The 19,420-nt window shown below is 42.0% G+C and overlaps 1 protein-coding gene across 2 annotated transcripts in view; it reads left to right on the top strand.

The window, feature by feature from the left end:
• The window catches only part of KCNC4 (potassium voltage-gated channel subfamily C member 4), a 38,705-nt gene that overhangs the window by 15,885 nt on the left and 3,400 nt on the right, over positions 1–19,420 (top strand). Inside the window, exon 3 of one of the 2 annotated variants that reach the window (XR_013230360.1) lies at positions 329–6,210. Coding sequence is in view for 1 of the 2 variants with exons in the window: in XM_077334178.1 (XP_077190293.1) it covers positions 329–514 (186 nt within the window). In the remaining variant the exon portion in view is untranslated. The remainder of the gene's footprint in view (positions 1–328; positions 6,211–19,420) is intronic. The other variant, XM_077334178.1, reaches the window with a different exon arrangement.

Below are 19,420 nucleotides of genomic sequence, written 5' to 3'. Positions count from 1 at the left end.
GACAACAGGATGGACTCTATTTAATTATTCACGGAAAACTTCCATAAACCTTTCCTCTATCCATAATAGAATGTGATCCATTCAAGTTCACTGATTCTGTTTGTCTCCACACAATTCCTCAGCCAGCAAGATAAGCAGTAGTGAAAGAGCTGAGGGAGGCTTCATTGGCCTCAAGAGTCTTTGAGCCAGGCAGGGAATCTCTCCAGGAGCCTGCCATTGCTTTCCTGCATGCTTTATGTGTCCTGGTTATATTCCTGTTGTCAAAACAGGTGCAGACATGGTCTCCTCTCAGGGGCTGAAATGTGTCATCTTCTTTCTCTTTCCAAAGATACTAAGCAGAATGGTGATGCCAATGTGGTGCTGTCGGATGAGGAGCAGCCCCTTTCATCGTCGCAGGAAGAGAAGTTGCCCAAGAGGCGCTCAAGTACCAGGGACAAAAACAAAAAAGCAGGCACTTGCTTTCTTCTGAGCGCTGGAGATTTCTCTTGTGCTGCTGATGGTGGCATCCGGAAAGGTATGACTGAGACCAATAGACATGCACCAGTGGAGAAACGGGAGGTTGGGGACGAAGGAACAAGTATATATGCCTGAAGCCAGTTGAGGCCATTTCCCAGTCACTGTTGTCTGTTAAGAGTGAATTAAATGCTTCCTTTTTAAGGCTGTTGTCCTTTTTCTGTCAGTAGTAGGGGAGCTAGCATGGAACCTGCAGAGTGTATGGCTATACCATTGCTACAGCAGCACCAGGAGAGTTTTGTCTTCTGCATCACATTTCCACCTCGGTTTTGATGGTTGCCCTCCTCTCCCACCTGATGGGGCAAGCACCGCTGTACTGCAAGTGAGGGAAGGGCTGTGTGACAGGATTTAGAAGGGCAGGCAGAGGATACGTTACTGTTGCATTGTCTCCCATGGCCGTGAGAGTGCAGTTCTCAGCAGAGTTTACAGTGCAGTTCTCAGCAGAGCATTGCTGTCCTTCTCTGAGCTCCCTGGCTCCAGTGGATTTAGAAGGGTATAACTGTGCCTGCCTGGATGGCATTCTGAGGATGGTTCATGAACACTCTCTGAATTGCAACCCTTATTAGAGGCATCCGTGCAGCTCTCACAGGATTGCTGTTGTGTGTCTTTCACACTTAGAAGCAAAACCCACTTCACATATACAAAAAACAAAGAGTTAGTTGGAAAAGAGAGTCAAAGTATTTCTTGGAGCACCTTGTGCTTGCAAACTTCTAGCTCATCTCATGCTCTTCAGGCTGTGTTTCTAGGCTCTTTGGACAAGATAGCCGGACAAGTTCAAGTAGGATTTTACTTTTCATTTATTTCATTTTTTTTAATTTACAGAATTTATATCCTGCTTTTCCTCCCTCATTAGGACCACCAAGTTAGCTAACAGATTAAAACATATATAATAAATGCATTATCTTGGAAGCCATTAAAACCAAATCAAAACATATCATTAAAACGAGTGTTAAAGCACAAAAACATAAAATTAATAAAAAAATAAGGAAGGAGATATTTATTTATATATTTATTGAGATATTTTAAATCTCCTTTTTCTCCTACAAAACAAGACTCAGAGAGGTCTACAAAAAAAAACCCCACAGCAACAAATGAGCAGTCTAAAAATTTCACTACAGTAAAACAAAGAAACAGCAGCCAGGAAATGGGACTGAGCAGCTGGAGAAACTCGGCCTCTGATGGAACAGTCTCCCCTGACAAGCAGCACCTTCTTTCAGTTTGTGTAGAGTGCTGCAAGCTGGTGTTTTTGTTTTTCATTTATTTATTTTTTTCCTTTGAGTATGTCTTCACTGGGATCTTTTTGTTAGTATTTCTTCACTTTTTTCCACACTTGGATTTGTATGAAATCTGTTCCTTGATGTTGCTTTACTGCTTTTTGTGTATTTCCTGTCTGTTTCCTTCACGTGGGCTTGTGACTGCAGGAAATGTATGTATACAAAGGGCTGAATCTACTGGTCTTCTCACAGATTCTGCTCAAAGGCACAAAAAAGGGAGGGGGGACATACTCTGCAACCTGCATCTTTGTGGAATTTGAAGTTTTTGGTGCAGGGTAAAGTACAAAATAAAATACCACCAACAAGAAACAAAACAATGTTTCTATCAGTAGGGTTGGCAGCTCGAGAGATTAGGCAGAAATGCACCTGTTCAGCATTCCAAAATGAACAAAAAAGAGCAAAAGATAATAAAGACCAGCTCAGACAATAGGATGATAGTGGGAGAAGTTGGTATATACACAGATATAGGGGGCTTCTTATGAAGGTTAATACTCAAGCATCCAACTTGCATACGAAATAAATGAATAAAAATCCAGGAGCCTTAATTGGAACAGTGCATGGGTGATGGACTGCACCGGCTGTGAACAATACATTCAGGTACACATGAAAACAACTAGTGTGAATATATACTTTGTCTCCTTAGTGGCATCACCACCATCATTCCTCTGTGTTAGCAATTAACATTGGTTCTTGTGTTTCCATCTGACTAGCTAGCAACACTTCTGCTTAAAACCAGTGGTGCTCACTCTGCAGCTCCCTCTCAGGGAGACTTGCAGTTTGCCCATTTTGCTGGTGGCAGCTGTTTCGTGGGGATCAAGTGCCAACCTCATGCCCACTTTCCTGAAGCATGTAGCTGGGACAATATTTATTTATTTATTTATTTATTTATTTATTTATTTATTTATTTATTTATTTATTTATTTATTTATTTATTTATTTAAAGAGCCTCTTGTGGCGCAGAGTGGTAAGGCAGCCGTCGGAAAGCTTTGCCCATGAGGCTGGGAGTTCAATCCCAGCAGCCGGCTCAAGGTTGACTCAGCCTTCCATCCTTCCGAGGTCGGTAAAATGAGTACCCAGCTTGCTGGGGGGTAAAACGGTAATGACTGGGGAAGGCACTGGCAAACCACCCCGTATTGAGTCTGCCATGAAAACGCTAGAGGGCGTCACCCCAAGGGTCAGACATGACTCGGTGCTTGCACAGGGGATACCTTTACCTTTACCTTTATTTATTTATTTATTTATCATACTTCTATACCACCCTCCCCGGAGGCTCATATTGGGAAATGGTACTAAGAAGAGCCACAGGTAGCATGTAAAAGAGCCACGTGTGACTCGTAAGGCATTGAGTGTATATTATTGTTTTAAATCTTTCCTTCCTTCTCTCCAGAATCCTAGGCAGTGAGGCACCCTTCTAAGTCCGTTCAAGCTGATGAGTTTAGAAGGGTGTAATCTCTATTTAGGATGGCACTGTAAACATATCTACTTAGTCCTGTTTATTTAACTAATCCATAACATCATCTTGCCTAGTTACTTTCTTTAGCTTTTATTCTCTTTGTGACTGCCATTCTATTCTAACTTCCCTGTCTCTTCCTGTGAATTCTCCTTCAAGGCATATTTTCCTTTGAATTACATATCAAATCTTTTAGAATGCAGTGTGGGTAAAGACTTCCAATGCGTAGCTGTGTTTTATCAAAGTCTACAGCTTGTGTCCCACAAGCAGTTAGCAGATGTACTGGAGTTCTTTAAGAGAGTTTGGAAAAGGAAAGCAAATAGGACTGAGTTGTTTAGCTTGAACCAGTGTGCCTCTTCTCTGCTTAGAGCCTTCGTTCAATAAAGCTGAAGTGCTGCCAGTCTTACTTGCTGTGCAAGGGCATGGCTGTGCTATGGATAGGATACAATGGGACATGAAGGAAGCTTCCATGTCCACACTGGGAATCAAATGTCTTTCAAAAAGTATTACAAACTTTCCAGTTTAAGAATTTTCCAGGTATGGATATGCAGAATAAAAGTCAGATAAACAAAGTGAGATAGAATATGGTATTTCGTGTCCAGGTTAGATTGTTGACCTAACAAAAACTTCTGATATCTGAATTATTATATTATTATTATATTTATATTTATACCCCACCTCCCCCCCGAAGAATGAATTTTATTATTGTTCACTTCATTTACCTTATAAGCTAGTCTCGGATAACATGATTTTCAAAACTGGAAGAGTACAAGACAACACAGCCATATTGGAGTTAGATAAGTCTCCTCTGGTTCCAAATGGACTCACATTATTATCTTATTAACACCCTGGGTCACCTGATCAAACAAGGCAAAATAAGGTTTCTTAATAAAGAACCTTAAAGGAAGTAAATGTCTTTGAGGACAGACATTTACATATCTAGTTATAAGGATCAGAAATACTAATCCCCATGGTTCAGAACTGTAGTTCATCCCATTTGGTTTTCAAAGGGGATACCCCTTCCATGATCAAGTGGATAAGTCTCAAGGGGAAAAGACATGAAAAAAGAGTCCAACAGTGCCTTTAAGACCAACAAAGTTTAATTCTGGGTATATGCTTTTGTGTCCATGCACACTTCTTCAGATAGGGCATGTATCTTGTTCAGGGCAATTTTTGCACAACCAGTTAAATACTCTTAATCCTCAGTTGGAAACATGGAAAGCTGCCATGCAAACAAGAATATGAAAAGTAACAACTGGTAAAGAAGCTTCCATGCTTTAATAGGATGGCAAGAGGAGCAATAGGAGCAAGAGGAGCAGAAACAATTACAATGATGTTGTAATTTGGGACTGGCAGATCTAATGGGGACTAAAAGGTTCTTCGAACAGGCTATTTTGATTATAACAGTGCTGCCATTGCAACTGTAGTGCATTAATTTCTGTCATTTGGAAAGGCTCTGATTGTGGCTTTGATTTATCCATATTTCCTGGTAATGGGCAAATAATGAGTGACATGTACAGACAAGTGCATGGTGAACGTGTAGCCTTCCAATGATTGGTGTATAACCTAAATGCACAGATTCATATTTGTGAGCCTGGTGGGTAGTAAATACCACTTGAGAACACAGGGAAAGTCCAGAATTCAGACCCATTTGTTTTTACAGCTGTGCGGAATCCTATCAGGTGCAGCATCTCCCATAATCTCATGGTCAAATATTAGAGATACAGAAGTCCTCTACCTACTAACTGGGGCAATCTGAAACTTGAGCTAGATGATATGTGTCTCGTATGTACATGGCTGTAGAAGTGAATAACTGATCAATAGGCTGTGCAGCACACTTCATTTGTCCATGTGCATGGTTTTCTGGAGTAAACAAATCGCCAGACATCTTTGAAAATGTATGGTTCTGTGCATTGAATACCCACACATGTAGAACCATGAACCTTTGAAGTATCATGATACCAAAGAATGATATCAGCTGCCTTTATAATGGCACAGATTTCTTTACAAGCAGCCTCCACACAGCTCCTTGGCAACAAACAGACCCATTTTAACAAATTACAGCGACCTTAATCAGCACCTATATGTACTGCATAAAAAGCAGCCTGACTAGATAAGCTGAACTAAGGATGGTTAGGATGGTTGTTCGATTCTGTAAAATCCATTTGCCACACTTGCCAGTTGAAAGTGCCCTGGGCTGCTCACCATACTCAATTAAACATATAAACCATAATAATTAAAGCAACTAAAGAGGATAGTATAATAGCAATGCATGAGCAGGCTCTAAAAGCAGCAAATAAAACTTAGGATAAGATTCTTAGGCAAAGACACAATGAAATAGTAATCAAAACATAAAAGATGTTGCTGTACAGCAACAAAACCACCACCACCTCAGTAAAAGTCTGCAGACTCAGCAAAGTAGCTGGGTAAATAATAATGCTTTTAACTTGTACCTAAATCTCAGATTCAGTGCCAGGCAAACCACTGGCACTGATGGAGGGCATTCTGTAGTCAAAATGCCAGCACAGGAAAAGGCCCTGGCCATGGGTGCCACCCACCTGACTTCCAGAGATGGGAGCAGACAGAATTGGACCTCTGTTGCAGATTTTATCTGAAGGGCAGGCTCTTAGACAATACTTGAGGTACCCTGGTCCAGGGCCATCTAGGGCTTTAAAGGTCAGAACCAATATTTTGGATTGCACTCACAAATGGACTGGCAGCCAGTGTAGTGCTTTTAAAAAGGAGCAGGATAACTTCTCCATATCTTGAATCGGTCAATACACTTGCCATGCATCCCAACCATTTGAAATTTCCAGTCAGTCTTCAAAGACAGCTCCCCATAGAGATTGTTACAGTAATATAACCTGAATGTTAGCAGAGCAAAACCTCCTCCTAACTCTATTATAGTTTATTATTCATCATATGGCAGAGATACACAGAGGAAGCATATAATAATATCAAATATGTAACAAAGTAAGAGCCTCTTGTGGCGCAGAGTGGTAAGCGGCTGAAAGGCTATCTGAAAGCTCTGCCCATGAGGCTGGGAGTTCGATCCCAGCAGCCGGCTCAAGGTTGACTCAGCCTTCCATCCTTCCGAGGTCGGTAAAATGAGTACCCAGCTTGCTGGGGGGTAAGTGGTAATGACTGGGGAAGGCACTGGCAAACCACCCCGTATTGAGTCTGCCAAGAAAACGCTAGAGGGCGTCACCCCAAGGGTCAGACATGACTCGGTGCTTGCACAGGGGATACCTTTATCTTTACCTTTATGTAACAAAGTAGATGCAATTCTAGCTCGCGTTCCTTGTGGTATACTCTGGATAATGTTAAAGAGCTGGAAAGTTTTGCTAGTAGACAGTCATAAGACCTCCTGGCTATACTACACAGGTGGAACCCAACTGTAGTACTTAGCAGATATTTGTATTGTCGTTCCTAAAGCCCTTGGATGATGTGCTTCTGTGTTCTTGTAGGCTCTGTCTGCATTTCACCTTCATGTTGAAGGGGCTAATGGAGAAAATGCTAAGGTCAGTCTGATGAGGTTTAACTCCACACTAAAACCTACAGCTCCCTTCTAATAGTTGTTGACATTTCCAAGAGGATACAGACTGGATATATATTGATGGCACCATGTCAGCCTGTGGCAGTGGCAGAGATAATCTCAGGATCTGAACAATCAGAAAAATAATAGTGACCAAAGTGTTAGCAGAATATGCAGGACATTCTGCATTCTTTGTACAGGCCACCCACTGAAAGGGGATGGGGTGGACACAAGCACAAATCTACTGTCAGTTTTCATTTTTGTCAAAAATTATTGCATTCAGACATGTTCCTTTCCATTTATTTCATTCATCCCCGTTGTTTTCAGTCAGAAGCACTTGACTGTTTGTAACTTTCCCATCAACCCATAGAAATGAAATTATCAGTACTTTACCCTCTCTCCAAGGGATCGGCCCTGCTAAACTTGAGGCACATGAAAACACCCCCATTTTATAGCGACTGTTGCCCTTAGAACGAGTGGATACAGGCACTTGATAACTCAAGCACAAGTGAACATGTAATGTAGTGGGATACTTGTGAGGGGGTCTATTTTAGAACAAAAAAATGGAGACATAAAGCAAGGTGAGGTAATTCCTTTCCCCTCTGCCCCCCGTAACTTCACTGCAGCCCAGTGCTGCACTCATGACAATAATACCAGAACTGATATGTCTAAGCATTGCCAAATATTTGCAGTCACACACATTGTCAGCTTGGCAGACTAACTGGCATGGGTGAAAGTGTGGCATTTGCCTCTGCCCCCTCCCATCTACAGTGCTTCCTGCAGGATTCCCAGCTTCCTGGAGAAAAAATATCATGTCTGTTTAATAGAGACTCAATGGGATATTATTTAGCAGGTGATCCAATTTACCATGTGAAAAGCTTCAACTGCCCATTTCTACATATGAGACCTCTATTGAAGGGAAAGGCACAGCTTCCTGCTTGTATTCCAGCGTGCAGAAGGAAGCCATTTGTCTGGGTAACAACCTGGTACAGCACAACACAGCAACCAGACATGTGTTCTGACTCTGGTAGGCAGGGCTTAAGGAAGACCTAGCAGCTGAGTACTGGGTCCAGTCTTGCAGGCAGTACAGAAGCCACCCGAGCAGGATGAACCAGTAGGGATCTCAGAGCTTAAATATCCTGGAGGGCAAAAGGTCCCTGGTTGGTCCTGGGCTTCCTGTGGCCAGGATTGGAGCTTTATTGACCCCCAATCCTGTGAAGCACTGTGTGCACTTAGAATGTGTTCTAGCTCCGAAACTAGAACACAAGTTGCCAGCTCAAGGCTTCTTTGTCAATGAATTGCCTTTTCACAGGCCCACCATCTTTATTCCTCTCGCTGGGTGTGGGGAGAACTTGGAGGGCTGGTAGTCCAGGATATGGCCCTACCCCAAAGGGAATTGGTTGCCCGGGAGCATGTTGGCATCATTGCATAGAACTATACCTTCAGGGGGGCAGGTCCTTCAACTGGGGCCATGGAATTCAGGGGCTCTGAGTATAGTTTGTGTTGGAGGTCCTCTGAGCCTCCTGCTAGTCTTCCCCCAGAGTTGTCTCTGACTCCTTGTTGTTGTAAATGTCTTCAGATTCTGAACACTAGTGCCACTGCAACCTATACAGAAGCAAAGATCCCCCCCTCCCTCCGTGGCTGGTGTAATGACACTGGGGTGAAAGAGAGCTATCATGTCATTCCTCTTGGATGGCAAGATCTGTCTGTGGCTTGTACTGATGGCTTTCCGAACTGTCAATTAAATCTCTGCTGAGTCACACTCTCCTTCCTCCCCCTGACCTCCATGAACTTCCAGTCAGACTCTGATGTTTCCTAAATATTACCAACTGTTGTTTATTTTCCACCTTGCATTCATTATAGTAACAGCATTAAAGAACAGGATATTTTCAGTTCATTTCCCAGTGTTCTTCTAAGGTATAGCCTTTAAAAAAATAAGAGAGCTTTTGAAAATAACTGTTCCATTTGTTTCCCACATTTAACTTGCAAGCAGTGCCCTAGCAGCATGGGATGCTATTGTCTGGACACAGCTTGTGACCCAAAATTGAGCTGCCAGCCTTAAATCGTTGTTATTACTTTCCATCTGTATTGTGTAAAATATAAATGTTGGAATGGTTGGAGCCCATCATGCTACATTTCCCCAGTTTCACACCCTGTTTCTCCACCTGGCTCCTTACCTACCCTCTCCCTTGCCTGCTGTGACCAGAAGGACTCCAATTCTGCCCTACAGCAGGGAGTGAAGTTGCCAACAGCCTGGAGAAAAAAAAAACCCTATTTCTTTAAAAGTAGCTTAAATAGGCAGCTGAAGCTTTTCATGGCATGAAGGTACAGAGCATCACTGTAAATAACTTCCCATTCTGCCTGCATTAAAGGGCAGTACCTCCCTATGCTGCTGGCAGTTCTAGCAGGCAGTGGGAGATAGAGACCAGTTCATTTGTTTAACCGGAGACATTTTCCCCTCTTTCTCTATCTTTCCTTCCTTTTCCTACTTCTTCCTAGTTCTTTTCCACCTGGTTGTGATGCTGCTCTTTGTGTGTCCCACCTTGTGTTGAGATGCTGTCTTCTGGGCATGTTGCTGTCCTCCACCTGAAAGCTAGTGCCTTGAACATATGCTACTTACTCCTATGCAGAACAAAATGTAAGCCTAGTAGCATCTTTAAGACCAACATTTCTGGTATAAGCTTTTGTGCGCACGCACATTTCTTTAGATACTTGCACATGAAAGCTCATACCTAGAATAAAACTTTGTTGGTCTTAAAGTGCCACATTTTGTTCAGCTGCTTCAGATCAGTATTGCTACCTACCTGAATCTACTCCTATGCGTGTTTATTCAGTAGTAAATTCCATTCTGTTTCATCAAGCTTATGAGCTGGCTATCCTGGTAGTATGAACTGATGGCAGAAGTTATTGACACAGTAAAAATAGTAATAGTAATAGTAATAAATAGTTTATAAAACAATCTGCATCATGGGTACATTACTCCAGTTCCAGTTTCGAAAGAGCCCTTCTATGCATATGAGCATCTAGACAAAAGTTAGTTATGTCTTTGGATGGATCTCTTAGATTATGGAACATGGATAGTGTAGAAAAGAGCCAAAGTCCATCGTTCCAGAATAATTTTAGCTGTATCTGAAGAATGGTGACTCATGAAACCTCATAACTTACCACAAATTTTGTTAAGTCTTTAAGATGCTACTGGATTCCTTCTGTTTTCTACTGCTATGGACAGACTAACACCCATTTGATTTATCTCTACAGCGCTGGTGATATCCTTATCTTTACCAGACAAAAATATATTAGATGGCAATCATGAGAGAATACAGGGAAGTACTGTATTAGTGAAGAAATAAAAAATAATTTTATTGAGGAATATAAATCATAGCTAAATAAATAGTGAGTGAATAATTCTGTTTCTGTGTTTCTGCATGGGCAGGCCCTCTGTTCAATCAGGCTACCTGAAAATCTACTGAATAATATAAGGGGAAAACATTGTGTCAAACTAGGAGAAAAGGCTTCAATAAATTGAATGGTTAACAATTCAGATTATCTGGAAGATTATCCCAAAAAGAGGGTGCATGTTTACTTTTTAAATTGCTGCATAACTCAAGATGGTCCCATTGTTCTAGGCTAGTAATGAATTTGTTCATAACTAAAGGAAGGTCTGATGGAAAACAAGGATTAGAAATATACAGATACTAGAGGCTTTTGTCTACTAACAAAAAGATGTTCAGTCCATTTTAGAAGGTCCAGAAAAAAATCTAGATCTAGCAATTAAAATCTAAATTTCACCACAACCTTTCATGCCATCAAAGAGATCAAAGTAAGGCCAGCTTCTGAATACAAGTTGGAGCTTAAAATGCAAATAGGTGGCAATTGAAAGGTGGCCCAGAGAAATTCTGACTGTAAAGATTTAGTTTTGGTATAAGAGCTAGAAACCAGAGTGGAACCTGGTAGAGCAAAAATTATATAATTTGTGCTTTGTAGACTTTCAGAGCAAAATATACAAATTGCCCTCTGGAATTATAAAAAAAAAATCTCATGATTGCTGCTAGATGTACTGTAGTGGGCTTGAGGAGAAGAATAATGACATTTCCAGTTATTAGGAGAGGCAAAATGAAGGCCTAAATACTTGAAATTAGACACTAGCTCAATCAAATGCCCATCCAGGATCCATGGGTCTGCTTTTTCCCATTATGGTATTTCTGGAGACATATTATTTTGGATTTGGTGTAGTTAATGGGCAATAAGAAACAAACACTTGGAGAAGACATCTTAATTCTGTCCTTAAATGAGAAAGCTGCATCATTTGCATAAAGTAAAAGCGGAATAGGGTGTGCAGTCACACTAGGAGCATGCACATTATTAGTTTTGTAATTTATTTGGGAGGTTATATAAATACAGATTAAATAAATTAAACAAATCTTTTGCCAAAATACAACCTTGTCCAACACCTTATGGGACAGGGACTAGATCTGAGAGGCAACTAGTTGGACATCTTATTTTCATGGTAGTTTAAATATATAAAGAGACAATCAGATGTAATAATTGTTCAGGAATTCCCAGTTGGTCTAAGTTGTTCCAAAGCTTTGTGCATGAGATGTTGTCAAAGGCTGTCCTGAGAGCCATAAAAGCACTAAACAAATTCTCCTTAGGATATGATGCATATTTATCAGCTAGAAAGGAGAGTGTATATGCATGTTGTAATGTCAAATAACCCTTTTAAAAACTGAATTGTTCTGAGCCTGGAACTGATCAATTTTAGGACTAGCTCCAGTGTTTTAGCTCTAGGTGGGCAGCATACAGCTTCCTGGTATGGACAACAGGCTAATTGGTCTATTTGTCTGAGGACGAGCCAGTCTTGTATGTAGGAACTACAATAGCTTCTCACCATTTGTCAGGCTTATTGAATCAATCATGGCAAATAAGCATTGTAAAATTGGTGCCTGCCAGGCACAATACTTCTTAAAGAGATAACTATTTAAAACTATAATTAGATGATTATATATTATGTATGATATGATGATTTTAAAAAGAAATCTGAATTGCACAGATCCTGGTTTTCTGGCTACACACATGTTTTAATACTCTTAAAATCATTCTCAGATGCAACAAGGCTCCCTATTTTAAAAACCTGAGAGAGATAAAATGCCAGGGCTTTCACCAGCTGGTAATCCTTGTGCTCTGGTGCCTGTGAACTCTGCACCATACCAGTGAACAATCTGCTATTCATAGCCAGCAGGTTTGCTAGGCATTTGTTCCGTAGGGGTGCAGGTTGCACTTGTGTGATTTGTATAATTAAGTGTATTCATTTACCTATTAATCCTGCCATCCTCAACACTTAGTGAGTCATGCAATAAACATGCTTAATACAGCATTCCTTATTCAACGGAGAGGAAGATAATCGGTTTCAGCTTGTTGTTATAATGATAACCCTCTGATATGCATTTCTTGTCACTGTGGTGTCTGAGAATATCATATTCTGTAATGACTCAACTGCATAGCATTCCATTGTGGAAGGAAAGCCTAGATAATGCCAATTATGCACATGGGAAGCCACATAGCCCTTATTTCAAGGACTGGATGTACTTAAGAAAAGCAGATACCAAAACTGGCCAGGGCAGATCAAGCCACACTTGCTGCAATTTCCTCTTCTGCACCATTATTAAAAGGTACAGAGCCCTGTTCTGTTCTGAATTCAGTCTCCCTTGGGGAAATTATGCATCACATTCAGGTCCTTGGTTTCCTGCATCCCAAGCTGGACTCCTGCAGATCTTTAATACTCCTGCAGGTCTTTAATACTATCTAATCAAGCCCCTCTTTTGTGCAGGTTTCTTAAGACAGGCTTCTTGTTCTACCTCTCACTTTCATGCCTATGCACCCTTGTGCCTCTATGTCTTGAAAATCCTCTTTTGAACCGAAGGAAAGAAAAAGTGGGTTGTGATGTGGAGGCCAGGCACTTTTCAGGAACCTGCATTTGGGCCGTTTCATTTCTGCAGTGTCCACACTAGTAGAAGAACAGTTTCAGTATGCATCAGTTTGGTATATAATGCTTTCAGTTACACAGAGAAACAAGCACAGCAGAGAGAAGCCCATACCCCCAAGGAGCATATGATCTACCTTGGATCAGGTAACTTGCCAATTGTCGTTGCAACAGGCTAGAGCTGTCCTGAGCAATTTGTAGCCCACCAGTCCCTGAACCATGTCTTATGGCTTGTGAGATGCTTGACAATGTCCCTGTTTCTACTGTCTCAGGCAGGCAGCAAGACTTGGTACATAGGACTTGACAAGGTGAGTCAGAAGTTGTGCATCAGCTGCAGCTATTCCCTGCAGATACTCTCTTGTTTCTAGCTACCTGTGGGATGCAGTCAAACAGCTAGATTCGAACCCAATAGCATCATAGAGACCAACAAGATTTTTGAGGTATGAGCTTTTGACAATCAACACTTCCTTTGTCAGATAGGAATTGAAATGGAGATCTTCAAGACCTTCTATACCAGTCAGAATGTGGGGGATGGGATATTGCAGAGAAGGAACTCAGAAGGCAAAGGTCCAATATGCATTGTAATCAGTTTGATTAGAGCAGGGGAGAAATGCTTACGGGAGACTAAAGGCAAGGGTTAGCCTCAAAAAAGTAAGTAGCAATTACCTGTTCATGTAGCAATTTACTGGAAAATTTTGCTTTAGGACGCTTTGGGCTGATCCTGCGTTGAGCAGGGGGTTGGACTAGATGCCTGTATGGCCCCTTCCAACTCTTCGATGATTCTATGAAAATGAGTGTATACACAGTCCCTTTGGTCAGAGCTTTGGTTTAGCCACAGCCATCACTGATTAGACAGCTGTGGCCTTTGTATTTCAGGAAGGCAAGTAAGCCTTCCCCTTCACCATTCTCATGCTTCACAAATAATGTCCCTGTATTCATGCAGCATGTTCGTAAGGGAACCAGGAACGGAACTTGATATGCTGAATGCTCTGCTAACTATCTAAAGGAGGCCTTTGTCTCCGGACAGAAGGGTGGAAATGCTAAGGAGGACTTGGGAGCAGGAATCTACATAGACATGGTGAGATGGATTATGTTACTTGCTTGCTGCTTGGTGCCATTAGACAGCTGGGAGCTGAAATTGATTTGTGCTTTAAACCAAGGACAAGTCTGTTGCTCTCTGACATGGAAAATCCTCAGTGGACCAAGCGTTCCTAATCAGCAAGGATAATATTGTTTCAGGCAAGGTTTATTAGAACTGACATGTAGCTATGCTATGCAATTTTTAGACTTGGCATTATGCAACTTCGTATATAAAGCATGACTAATAGTCCTGTTGCTCTGAGAACAAAACTGGAATTAGAGAATCAGATACCGGGAAGCTTAGAAGAAGACTCCACACAGTGGGAAAACAAAGGATTTCTCTCTTTCTCTTCCTTTCCTCCCACAAGTATGTAAGGATAGATATACTGTTAATATTTTATATTGTTAGGGCCTATGGCCATACACAAATTCAGCTCTTATCTTTAAACTGCCCGCAGCACCACGGGCGCCACGGACTAAATAAAGCAGTAAGGGCTGGTGGGGAGGAGTTAGAGCGGGCTCTGTCTGGGGTAAAAACTCAGAGGAGCGAATCAGGAGCCGCAAAGCGGCTCCTAATTCGCTCCTCCGAGTGGCACTCCAGGGCCAAGTGTCCAATTGGGAGGCACGCAAAGCGCACCTCCCTATTGGACACTTGGCCCATTCCCCGAACGCCGCGCCACAGACTCCACTCCTCCCAAGCTGCCATCCTGCCCGGCATTGCTGAGAAGCAACCTAAGAGCACACATTTCCTACTAAATGTGCCAATAAATGAGAAATGGTAGTTGCCAGTTGTCCTGTCTTTTCCCCTGGCTCTTCCTTCATTCACCCTGCTTGCTGTTGGAAGTGGAAGTCCATATTTTCCCTGCAACAGGCAGTGGATGGCAACACAAAAGGCCCAGGAAAGGAAAAGGCAGGTGCACTTGTAGTACAATTAGTACAATTTGAATCAGGCTCAGCCTACTTAGTTATTACCGTGGTGTTAGATCAGGGGGTAGCCAAATTATGGCTCTCCGGATGTCCATAGACTACAAATACCATGCTGCTAGCAGGAGCTCATGGTAATTGTAGTCTCTGGACATCTGGAGACCATAGTTTGGCCACCACAGTATTAGACATTACATGAATTTAAAGGTTCAGAATTTCCACACACTTTAAAGGAGAGTACAGAGTGCATCATCTCTTCACATATGTCTAGTTCTTCTTTCTGTTTGCAGCACTTTATTCTAATCTGGATTGTGATAGGTTGAATTATCCCATATCACTGGGGGTGGGGTGGGGTTGTGTCTACCTTATTCCTGAGAATTCCACCCTGAGCTACTTTTTTCTCCCACTCAATCAACCCATGTAAAGGTAGATCCTTATTTTATAGTAATCGTTTTGAAAGAGAAATTAGTGCATAGTGAGTTCTTTTTAGAACTAGACAATGTAGAAAATTGAGATAATATCAATAAAGCTATTTATAACGCTACTTTTCTCCAGAGCAGGGACCCAATGTGGCTTATAAAGGTACCCAAGAATAATGTAAACAAACCAAACAAATCAAGTGCACTTCAGATCAACAAACAAAAAGCACAAAAGCTTGTCATAGGCAGGTTCTGGGTTTCGTGGGCTGGGAGCCATGGGCCAAAAGCTATTTTGGCTTTTATCAGTGATTGCAAGATACAGCTGTGCAAAAGCAATTGACTCCAAATGTGTCTGAATCTGAGCAGTCTCCAAGGAGCTGAACTGGGAAATATCATAACTCAGTAGAAGAAACAAGAAATTCTAATGGGTGATTAATAAAATTGCATATCAGGAGGGAAAGTGCCTTCCCATTGCTTCAGTATCTGTAACATAAACAAAGCCTGACTGAGGTGGTGGGAGGAGTTGGGACTCATTGCCTACCTGATGGCCTTCCAGCCAATGAACAGCCAATCAGGTATGCTGTCCTGCCCCAGACTGCATCCCCCTCCAACTTCTTCCATAATGAAGAAGTGCCAGCCCGCTCTACTGGACTGATCGTGAGAGGTAAGGCAGCCAGCGAGTGCGAGCTGGGAGGGAGGAGGGCCTGGTCCTGGAGGCCTGGGTCGGGGGGGGGGGGTAGCCCCTGCTAGTGCTCACCGCCGCCTTGAACAGCCCTGCCTCAGCCTTGCCAGGCCTTGGCTGGGCAGCCCGAGTTGGGGGGGGAGGGGAGAGGCTAGGGCTGTTGTATTTTTTGTACAACAGGCTTTTTTGCTAGTTTTTTTTCCTACATAAGCAGAAAAAAACATATACATTCTACATAGAATTAAGCCAATGGACAAGAATTTGGTGGGAACACACATACTATCATTAAGTTTTGGTGCTCTGATACCTCACAGTGCCATTTCAGGGTTCAGTTGAGGGCAGCAATCAGGGAGACAATATTAGCAGAAAATATGAATGACAAGAATGTTCCCACCTTTTTTTCCATTCTACATTAGCAGCCATAATACTATCACTTCTGTTTGCACACACTGAGTACTTTCTCATTGAATCTGTGTATTTACAAGCACCGTGGTGTTATGGTTAAGAGCAGCAACCCGTAATATGGAGAACAAGGTTTGATTCCCCACTCCTCCACATGTAGCCAGTTAGGTGACCTTGGACCAGTCACACTGTTCTCTCAGAACTCTCTCAACTTCGCCTACCTCACAGGGTGTCTGTTGTGGGGAGAGGAAGGGAAAGGTGCTTGTAAGCCGCTTTGGGACTTGGGTAGTGAAAAGTGGGGTATAAAAAAACAGCTATTATTATTCGCTAATACCAGCTGCTACTGGTGTGACTGCAATCTGTGCAGGTTTACGCTAGTCTAAGTCCATTGCTTAGTCAAACAATGGATTGTCTCATTCCACATGCATAGGATAATGTATTTTCAATGCACTTTAGAAGTAGATTTTGCTGTTTCGCATTGGAAAATCCAGCTGCAAAAGCACAAGGTTGCATTGTGAGCTGTTTGAAAAAGAATGCCCATCTTGGGACTCTCAAGACTCTGTCCACAGTATAACACTGCTTGCCTTCAGATGCTTCCCTGTGGTTGCTGGGCAGGTAGAATTTTAGTTGCCTATAAAAATGGGATTATTTCTCTATAGCAGTCTTTCTCAACTTTTTTTGCCATTGAGAAACCCCCTGAAATACTCTTTAAGCTTCAATAAACCCCAAAAGTGGCACAATTGTGCATAACATGGTTGGGAAACATAGCTGTGTACAGGCCCACCTGGAGCCTCTCCCTTCCTCACCCCTTCCAGGCACATCAGTGGCCATTTTGGGAAGGAGGGGAAGCTCAACCCTGCAAAGATGGAGGCCCTGTGGCTGGGTAGGAAGGGACAATGTGAAGAAGTGCCTCTGCCCACCCTGGACAGTGTGCAACTCTCAGCAACTCACTCCACCAGGAACCTGGATGTGATCCTGGATGCTTCCTTTACAATGGAAGCCCAGGTCACAAAGGTAGCACAGCTGGCATTTTACTACCTCCGCCAGGCCAAACTACTAGTGTCCTACTTGGCCCCAGAACACCTAGCCACAGTGATCCATGCAAAAGTCACCTCTAGACTGGATTTCTGCAATTCGCTCTACACAGGCCTACCCTTATCCTCAATCCAGAAACTACAATTGGTGGAGAACACCATGGCCAGGATTCTTACTAATACACTATGGAGATCCCACATCTGGCCTGTACTCCAACAACTCATCTGGCTCTTAATTGGATTAAGTTTAAGGTTTGGTTAATTAGCTTCAGATCCATATGCGATCTGGGTCCAGTGTATTTGAGAGACTGCCTATACCCCCAAAAGAGCCGTGCACTCCACCACTGCCAACTGACTGGTGATCCCTGGCCCCCAAGAAGCACGTCGGTCCTCAATGAGGGCCAGTGCTTTTTCTGTCCTGGCCTCCACCTGGTGGAATGGACTCCCTGATGAGATCAGGGCCCTGCCTGAACTCCCACAATTTTGCAGGGCCTGCAAAAGGAAACTCCTCCACCAGGTATTTGCTTGAGGCTGACCAATCCATCGACATCCACTGATCCCTCCCTCAGACATTCTCTTCCATGACTGAATAATCTGACCTACCTAAGGGCTCTGTCAAAGTTACCATTCCTGTTGAAATATTGTTCTGGTTGATATGTTATGTTATGATTGTTATATTTGTTATGATGTTCTATGTAATTAACCTATGACATTTTATGTAAACAGCCCAGAGCTGTATGAAAGGGCAGTATAAGAATCTAAATAAATAAATAAAATACATGTAACACAATTTACAAATATATTTAAAATTATCGAAACCCTTTAAAAACTCCGTGGTTTGATGGAACCCTAGTTGAGAAAGCCTACTCTATACACAAAGTTGGCAGGGATGACTACTTGGGTGAAAGATATAATGCCTAGCAATTTTATTCCAGTTCAGTGAAGGGAAAAATAGAGATGTGTCCTCATTTTAATTGGCTAGAAAATGGCAGGTAGAATCCTCTATGGCAAGTCAATGAAAGCTGTACCATAAACTGGCTGGAAATAAGTATTACAACTGAAAAGGTGTATTCCTTGGGAAACCATGACATCTAATAAAATATACATGAAATAAGGCAAATAAAAGAAATGAATAAATGTTTTTTTAAGAAAATAAATTGAAAATAAACTTGAATATTTTTGGAGCATACCCCATCAAGTTCCACTTACTAGGAAGATAGAAATTATCTTGCACCTTCTAAGCCCTTAGACCAATGGAGTTGGAAGTGTATAAGTCACTCTCCCTAGTACAGCAGTCTCTAACAGAAGCTGCAGCTTTAAGGGATGCACATGGGAACGGCGGGATGGAGGTATTTCCTGGTTTTTGCTCCTCCCCACATCCATCATCTTGCTCCATTTGACTTGGCTTGGCTGATATCCGTTGAACTCTTCCCTGAATTTGTCTAATCCTTTAAAATAATAATAGTTTGCCTTTCTCACTGGCACTTAAAGTAGATTACAAGTATAATAAAAGTATAACTAAAGTACTAAATTTTGCTTTGCATTAAGCTCCAGGGAGGGGGTCTCATAGTGCAAGAAAAATATTTTGTTTCTTAATATAAGTTTCCTACATCTTATTATTACTTATTTTTCTTCAAGGAGCCTCTGGAGAAAAAATGGGGAAGGGAAAAGAAAGACAAACTGCTAGCCAGCCAAGAAGTATAAATGTCAAAGCAATAATTGAGCTGCCCAGAAATTATCTTTGCAAATTGTTTTCCTGCATTGCCAGCAAGACTCCTCTGTTCTTAGTGTTAAAGTAAAAGCATCAGTAAAGCTTTGCTGATAATGAAGGAAAAGATCAATCAGATCAAATGCAACCACAGTATAAAAGGAAGACCTTTTAAAGCAAACATGGACTCCTGGTCCTTTGAGCAAGGAGGACAAAATTCAGCTAGAAAACAAAATATACATGAAAGAGAGCAATATCAAATGAATTTTCATGTGTATCTATTTTGGGGGTGGAGAAAAACAAATATCCCCATAAACTTTTAAAATGGAAATTACGGAAACACTAAGGCAGACTTTCTCAAGCAGAGTTTCATGAAACCCTGGGGCTTCTTGACAGCCTTGGAAGGGTTTCCTGAATGG

This window comes from Paroedura picta, chromosome 4 (genome assembly GCF_049243985.1).
Source record: "Paroedura picta isolate Pp20150507F chromosome 4, Ppicta_v3.0, whole genome shotgun sequence".
NCBI classification, from domain to species: Eukaryota; Metazoa; Chordata; class Lepidosauria; order Squamata; family Gekkonidae; genus Paroedura; species Paroedura picta.
The sequence above is the reverse complement of the archived record's forward strand: the minus strand, read 5'-3'. Positions and strand labels throughout refer to the sequence as shown.